Source organism: Trachurus japonicus, chromosome 9 (assembly GCF_045865225.1).
Source record: "Trachurus japonicus isolate A0001 chromosome 9, Traja_1.0".
Classification (NCBI taxonomy): domain Eukaryota; kingdom Metazoa; phylum Chordata; class Actinopteri; order Carangiformes; family Carangidae; genus Trachurus; species Trachurus japonicus.
In genome coordinates this window covers 4,264,178-4,273,008 of record NC_140915.1, presented here as the reverse complement: position 1 = coordinate 4,273,008, position 8,831 = coordinate 4,264,178, and the positions used below count along the sequence as shown (strand labels likewise).

At 38.5% G+C, this 8,831-nt stretch overlaps 1 protein-coding gene across 1 annotated transcript in view; it reads left to right on the top strand.

The window, feature by feature from the left end:
* Positions 1-5,504: 5,504 nt before the first annotated feature.
* tti2 (TELO2 interacting protein 2) overlaps positions 5,505-8,831 on the top strand; it is a 14,507-nt gene continuing 11,180 nt past the window's right edge. Inside the window, exons 1-3 of the mRNA XM_085785710.1 lie at positions 5,505-5,668; positions 6,517-7,009; positions 8,202-8,434. Coding sequence (XP_085641836.1) covers positions 5,664-5,668; positions 6,517-7,009; positions 8,202-8,434 — 731 coding nt within the window. The 5' untranslated portion in view covers positions 5,505-5,663. The remainder of the gene's footprint in view (positions 5,669-6,516; positions 7,010-8,201; positions 8,435-8,831) is intronic.

Sequence of the window (8,831 nt, the reverse complement as noted above, 5' to 3'; positions counted from 1 at the left end):
TCTGACCTGTGTCACCATTAAAACCTGCTGTAACCGGTTTTCACCTGTGACTGTGTTCACGCCTGCAGTGTCAGTGTGTTCGTGTGTGTGTGTGTGTGGCTCTTATCTGCTCTTTAATTTCCTGCCGTGTGTTTGTCGGTCACATGACGACGCAGCAGCTCCTTCAGATGGAAGAACAAACAGGAAGTGGATGAAAAGCTGACGGAGACTGAAGATGACAACACACACACACACACACACACACACACACACACACTGATCTGATCTGATTAGCATTAGAAACCTTAGACTTAGAGATACTTCATTCATCCCAAAGGAAATTCATGTATCCAGTTGTGCACATAATATAATATAACATAACATAACATAATATAATATAATATAAAAAAGCATTATGTTCAGTTCAGTTCAGTTTTTATTCATATCCCGAGGGAAATTGGATTTGCAGCGAGCATTACAAACACAAGACAAAAAAGACAGCATCCAAGACATCGACATGTCACTCGCCACAACATAGTGCAGTTTTTTAAATTTTATTTAACCTTTATTTAACCAGGAATAATCCCATTGAGATTCAGAATCTCTTTTGCAAGGGGGTCCTGGCCAAGAAAGCAGCACAGTACATCCACATCAAGTACAGTAATACATTATTAATACATTAAAAAACAGTACGAATAATAAAAACATACTACTAATAAATTACTGTTGATATTAATAATAATAATACATAATGCTCTGCGCAAGTAAGAATGTAAACAGTCTACACAATGCATTAAAGTGCATAGTGCTGCAAGAATTGAAAAAATAAAATAAAGTAAAATAAACAACACTTAATACCCAAGTGCATTTAAGTGCAGAGGCCCGAGGGTATAGGCAAGCCTAGCCCAGGATGTAACATAATATAATATAATATAAAATGACAATGACATAACATAATATAATATAGAATAACATGACATAACATAATATAAAATAAAATAACATAATATAAAATAACAACGTAACATAACATAATGTAGGCTAATATAAAATAACCTAACATAACATAACATAACATAATATAACATAATATAACAACGTAACATAACATAATGTAACATAAAATAATGTAACATAACATAATATAAAATAATGTAACATAACATAATGTAATATAATATAATATAAAATAATGTAACATAACATAATATAATATAAAATAATGTAACATAACATAATGTAATATAAAATAACAACGTAACATAACATAATATAAATTAACATAACACAATATAATATATAACAACATAATATAATATAACATATAAGGGCATGGTAGAGAAAAATAAAAAATATACACACTATATACATCCATATGAATTACATCAATATGTTATGAGATAAAATACTAAAACTAGAATAAATAGAGGAAACTGTGCCAGATTGAATATGTATAATGTTTAACACCTTGTGACATCACAGAGGATGAGTCATCAATGATCTAAATGAATCTGGTCATTAAAATAAAAGCTGAGCTGCTACACGCTCATCTCATGAATATGCTAATTAGACGTGTTACATCACCAGGGAGCGGTCATCATCCATAATAAACACACGATGATAAAAGATTTAGAGTCGGTGTTTCAGACAATGACTTAGAGTGAACACGCTGATTGTTTTCACTAAGTTTTATTTTAAGTTTTATTTCACCAAAAGAGCTGCAAAGTGACAGGAAGTCGCTGAGACGAGTTAAAGAGAAAAACTACAAGCTGAAGCTGTTTCAGATTGTAATGAATCTGAAGTGTCGTCTGCTTTCAGGTTGTTAATAAAATTGTTTTCACTTTGTTTTCTCCTTGTCTTGAACGCTCAGATGGTTTTAATGTTTATACTGTAGCTATATAAATGTAAATATGTCTGTCTGGTGTGTGTGTTTGTTGGGTGAAGGAAAAAGCAATAAAACAGATAAATGAATAGAATAGCTAGAAGCAGAAGTTAAAGGGATAGTATCATTTTTTTAAAGTGGGGTTGTATGATCTACAAATAGCCCTTAAGTACTTTAATTGCAGTAGAAGACTCTCTGCACTCCTCCCGTTAGCAACGCCAGCCCATAATAGCCCTGCCCAGAGATTTACAACATACAGTGTTGTGAATGGACCCAAAGAAACGGCCTATTTTCACGGCCTAAAAGAGGTTTTACCTGAAAAATAATACACAGTTCCATTGTTCGCTATAATATAATTTTTTCCAGCCCCTCAAAGTGCAGGAAAAACACAGTTTTTATTTGGACCTAACCAACTGCTGATCGGCGGGCGCTAACCCTGGGCGGAGGGATACGTGAGTTGGTTAGGTCCAAATAAAAACTGTGTTTTTCCTGCACTTTGAGGGGCTGGAAAAAATTATATTATAGTGAACAATGGAACTGTGTATTTTTTTTCAGGTAAAACCTCTTTTAGGCCGTGAAAATAGGCCGTTTCTTTGGGTCTGTTCACAACACTGTATGTTGTAAATCTCTGGGCAGGGCTATTATGGGCTGGCGTTGCTAACGGGAGGAGTGCAGAGAGTCTTCTACTGCAATTAAAGTACTTAGGGGCTATTTGGAGATCATACAACCCCACTTTAAAAAAAATGCTACTATCCCTTTAAGTGAATTCAACCAAAACAAAATCTGTGTGTGTGTGTGTGTGTGTGCAGCTTCAAAACGTTTCCTCCTGCTTTGAAACCCGAGTGTTGTGTTAATCTGAGCCAGTTCAGCATCAAAGCCCTTTAACCCTTTGTGTCGTGGCTCTGATGTGGTGGTGTGTGTAAACCGGTCTGAACCGGTTCAGTCTGATGTGGTGGTGTGTGTGTGTGTGTGTGTGTGTGTGTGTGTGTGTGTGTGTGTGTGTGTGTGTGTGTGTGTGTGTGTGTGTGTGTGTATGTGTGTGTGTAAACCTCTGATGTCTGTCGTCACGGTCACGCTCTGTGATCTGCGCGGCACGCACCAACACGCTGCGCTGCGTGTCGTTATGACGTCATCGTGCCTCCTGGTTTCCACGACGACAGCACCTGTCACCTGTCGCTCAGCAACTACTGTACTGCATGTGTTGGTTCAATAATACACAGTGTGTGTTTGTGTTACTGACTGGAACTCTTAATGAAGACAGTCACACACAAATATAAGAAGAGTTCATTTGCAAAAGCAAATGTGCCATTTTGAAAAAAATGAGCTGAGGCTTTGTAATTATTCTTTGCATAGTTTTGTTTTCAATAAAACTTTTTTTTTTTGAGATATGTCTGTTTTGTTACATCTCAAAGTCACTCAACTTGGTTTGACTGATATCACCTTATAGTAGGGAGGTTAAGCGACTTTTGACTTCAAGTCATGATGCAAAGGTCCCCTTTGGCATGGAAGTACCTTAGGGTCATACAAATAAATCTATCCAAAGACACAAGTGAGATCACACTTTGTATCCAAAATAAACATGTTTTTAAAATGCCTTTTTTTAATTGAGAAAACGCATGTTAAAAGCACATTACATTTAGAATGTCCATATAAACTACAATGTTTTCAGCTCCTGGATGTTATCTACAGCTTATTTGTGACATGATTGCAATATGTCAGGATTGTTTCTCAATTTGAATGATGAACAGGGATCTAATGCCTTTCAATCTGTAGGGTGGACTGACATAGGAAGCCTAAAGTCCAGTCAAGACATTCCATTATGGCTAATTTGAAATAAGAAATAAAGATACTGTAACATCATGAGATTGATAAGATGAGCATTAACAAGCATTCACAAAAGTAAAAGTCTACCAAAATAATGAAGCTTACCAGTTTATCAACATTACCCTGAGAGAGGATCTTAACCAGCGATACTGCGCAGGTGAAATAAGTCAGTCCTAATCATATTCTTTATGTGAGAGCTGTGAACCTAAACTTCCCTATATGTATATAAAAGCTGAACATGGCTTATTAAGGGCGCTCTACACTAAAATCTGTTAGTTTACTTTAGGAGCACAATGTAAAATGATTTCAGTAGCAGGTTATATAAGCCTTAAATAATGTACAGGGTCCAGTGTGACCCATTTTTACATTTGAGAACAGTAAAAACATTTTTCCTTTGACTTTAAGTTGACTTCTAATATGACCCAGAATGGGTCATACATGTAAATTCAACTTTTTTAAATCAACATACACAAGCAGTAACTAGTTCTAGGTAGGCCTAGATTTTGAACAACACAATATTTGGCTAATTGGTCTTTCCTGACACTACTGTGATATGAATTACATCTTATTATTTAACTACTTGTAGGCTATATTTGTTGCACTCCGTCTGATGTTCAACAAATCAGTATCAGTATAGTTTTATTAATGTTTTTACATTAATAAAACCCAATATCCTGTCACACAAGCAGCTGCATGTTGTCTCAGAAGCTGTAGATCTCATCCAGGAGCTGAAGGCATCAGGGGATCTGCCTGAGTTTATATGGACATTCTAAATGGAATGTGCTTTTAACATGCGTTTTCTCAATTAAAAAAAGGCATTTTAAAAACGTGTTTATTTTGGATACAAAGTGTGATCTCACTTGTGTCTTTGGATAGATTTATTTGTATGACCCTAAGGTACTTCCATGCCAAAGGGGACCTTTGCATCATGACTTGAAGTCAAAGGCCTATTTTTTGGGCTTAACCTCCCTACTATTATGGAAATAAAAAATAAAAAATGAAGATTCTAGAATTTTTTTAAAACGGAGTTATCTGCTTTTGCAAATGAACTCTTCATATGTGAATGTGTGTGTATATATTTAATATACACACATATGCGTGTATACATACAAACACACATTTATACATAGGCTACAAACATCGACACGTATAGCCTATATGCGCAGACACATATATATGTATGTATATGAGACAGTTAGAAAAAGATTTCACACACACACATATTCAATATATGATACAAACACACATTTATACATATACACAAATATCGACACGTATATATGCGCAGACATATATATATATATGTATGTATGTATACTGTAGCTATATATGCACATGTGTGTGTGTGTGTGTATATGAAGAGTTCATTTGCAAAAGCAGATAACTCCGTTTTAAAAAAATTCTAGAATCTTCATTTTTTATTTACATAATTTGACTGATAAGTGATATCAGTCAAACCAAAGTTGAGTGACTTTGAGATGTAACAAAACAGACATATCTCAAAAAAATAAAGTTTTATTGAAAACAACACTATGCAAAGAATAATTACAAAGCCTCAGCTCATTATTTTCAAAATGGCATTTATCTGCTTTTGCAAATGAACTGTGTGTGTGCGTTTACTTTCTTTTATATTCTTAGTCTTTTATAATAACACGTCAAACACTTAAACGTTAAAATAATAATGTTTCTGATGTCAAACTGGACTTTATTATAGTAATATGTAAATGTTTCTAACACCAGTAGCCTAACACTGGAGACGTTTGTTAGTAGGAACCTTTGTCACGGAGCCTGTTTCCAGTCGGACTCGTTTCCAGAGACACCGCTGTCCGTCCCTCTGAGTGGTCCCCCTGTCTGTTGTCTCCAGTCTCCGTGGTTCCGTGGTTCTGGTCCTTCAGGTCGGTACCGGACCGAACCGGACTGGACCGGACCGAGCGGCTGCAGCTCCGCTACAGACGAAGCGACGTCAGAAGAAACGTAGATGACGTAAGACGAGACGTGACGTCAGAGTGGCCGCTGTGAATCCTGCTCCTGCTCATCGTTTTCTGCTCCTCTCCTCCTTCTTCTCTCCTCCTTCTCTTCTCCTCCTCTCTGGTTATTTTCCTCCTTCTACTCCTCCTCTTCTTCTTCTTCTTCTTCTTCTTCTCCTTCTCCGCTGGTTATTCTCCTCCTCCTACTCTCTGATTATTTCCTCCTCTCCTCCCTCTTCTCCTCTACTCCTCCCCCTCTTCTCCTCCTCCTCTTCTTCTCCTCTCCTCCTCATCTTTTCTGGTTATTTTCCTCCTTCTCATCCTCTTCTTCTACTCCTCTTCTTCTCCTCTACTCCTCCTTCTCCTCCTCTTCTTCTTCTCCTCTACTCCTCCTCTTCTTCTTCTTCTTCTCTTCTACTTCTCCTCCTCCTCTTCCTCCTCCTCCTCTTCCTCTCTGATTATTTTCCTCCTCCTCTTCTTCTTCTCGCCTCCTCTTCCTCCTCCTCCTCCTCTTCTTCTTCTTGCCTTCTACTCCTCTTCCTCATCCTCTTCTTCTCCTCCCCTCCTCCTCCTCCTCCTCCTCCTCTTCTTCTCTTCTACTTCTCTTCTTCTTCTACTCCTCCTCCTCTTCTTCTCCTCCTCTTCTCCTCCTCCTCCTCTTCTTCTCCTCCTCTCCTCCTCCTCCTCCTCTCCTCCTCCTCCTCCTCTACTCCTCCTCTTCTCCTTTTCTTCAGCTTGTTCATGGTGGTTAGCCGTTAGCGTGATTAGCATCAGTGAGTGACAACAGGAAGTCAGACTGCAGCCGCGTGTCCTTTCAGAATAAAAGCATGTGAGTGACTGAGTGTTTCTTCTCTTCCTCTCCAGGATGGAGCTTTCATCTTTACTCCATGACCTTCATCTCTCCGCCTCCCAGAAGCCCCTCCCCTCTGCTCCTCTCCCTCCAATCACAGAGCTCCTGTCTCGGCTGCGGGAGAAGCTGATTGGTCCGTCCTCTGACTCTGAGTCGAGCTCTCTGATTGGTCGCGTGGAGCGGCTCTTTCAAACCGCAGATCCTGATTGGCTGTTCTCTCCAGCTTCGACCAATGAGGAGGAGGAGGAGGAGGAGTGGGCGGAGCTTGGGTCAGCGTACCGGTCTCTGGCGGACGCTCTGATTGGCCGAGCAGCCGTGCCGCCCTGCGAGGACGACGTCGGCGCCGCGGCCTATCAGAGCGTCCCGAGCCGAGCCGTCCCAGCATGCACCGCTCTCACGGCGCTGCTGGTTGCTATGGGAAACCCGGAGAGGAGGATGGGGAGGGGGAGGGGCCTGCTGCTGACCGTGGCTCCGCCCCTCTGCGTGTTTGCCGTGACACATTTCCAGGTGGGTGTGGCGGGAAAAACAAAAAGTTCATGTTGAACTTTCTGTGGAAAATATGTGTCACCTTTTTTATGAATGTTGTTGTGTTGATTTGTTCTGGGCAGAAACTGAACTTTTGTTTGAAACTTTAACTGGTGAAATATGACCGAGTATTAGGGCCACAGTAGAGAGAAAAGTCATAATTTTACAAGAATAAAGTAATAATTGTACAAGAAATTGTCAATTTTACAAGAATAAAGTAATAATTGCACAAGAAAAAGTCACAATTTTACAATAAAGTAATAATTGTACAAGATAAAGTCATAATTTTACAAGAATTAAGTAATAATTGTACAAGAAAAAGTGGCAATTTTACAAGAATAAAGTCATAAATTTACAAGAATAAAGTAATAATTGTACAAAAAAATTGGCAATTTTACAAGAATAAAGTAATAATTGGACGAGAAAAAGTCACAATTTTACAAGAATAAAGTAATAATTGTACAAGATAAAGTCATAATTTTACAAGAATAAAGTAATAATTGTACAAAAAAATTGGCAATTTTACAAGAATAAAGTAATAATTGCATGAGAAAAAGTCACAATTTTACAAGAATAAAGTAATAATTGCATGAGAAAAAGTCACAATTTTACAAGAATAAAGTAATAATTGTACAAGAAAAAAGTGGCAATTTTACAAGAATAAAGTAATAATTTTACGAGTATATAGTGACGATTTTATGAGAATAAAGTCTAAAAAACTAAGTGGATATGGTGCTGTTCTGGTTCTTTCTGCAGAATAGATTCATTTTCTTGCATAGTCTTTCCAAAGTCCTGATACGTTAGAAAAAACTTCACCAAACGTTCCACGGGCTCAATTTTAGCAACTTTCCTCCTCTAAAACAGGTTAAAATATTATGACATTTTCTTTTAAAATCATGACTCTTTCTTGTAAAATTATGACTTTTTTCTTGTAATATTACGACCTTAAAAACTTTTTCTTAATGTTAATGTTAATAATTGAAACGATAACCCCTATTTCTCTTTTCATTTCAATGTTGTAAATATATTGAATCGATTTGCTAGATTTTTCGTTTGTTTTGGGGTTATGGCTTTTCTTTTTGGTTTCTTTGGCGTGTACATAAAATACAAAGTGGAGCAGATGTTTTTTTATTTGGTTGTTTTTATTGAGTGGAAACATCTGGACGTCCCTCAGGACCGACCGTGGACAAACTCCGCCTCCCGGGCGGCGGCGCGGCGGCTGCAGGAGGAGCTGCTGAGGGCGGGAGACTGGACCGACTCCTCCCACCTCCTGCTGGGGGGGAGGAGTCAGGGAGGGGAGGAGGAGGAGGAGCAGGAGGAGCAGGAGGAGGAGGAGCAGGAGGAGAGGGGGCGGGGCGGAGGAATCCTGGGAGGAGTCCTGGACGTCCTTCAACCACAACTCACCAGGTGAGGACGGAGCGATCTGATTGGTCGTGATGAGCCAGATGAAGCCTCATGAAGCATTGAAGCTTTTTATCAAACTGGTTCACTCAAGGGCAAAAAGCTTCTTGGGGCTTCAGTTGCTCTACTAGGCCATCTACTGGCCAAAAAGAATTCAACAGGAAAAAAAAATATTACAATGATATAGTGGTCTGTAGTGTAGATATAGGACGAATCTCCTTGTTGTTTACAGCTACTTCCTGGTAGAAAACCAGCATGAGAACAATAGTGACAGACGAGAGTTTCGCTATGTTTATCTAATTTTTCATGTCACTATATCACCGTTTAGACTAATCTGATGTTGTAAAGTCTTTAAAACCAATGATTGGGACAAACATTACTATTTATGTATGCACGTTTTTGT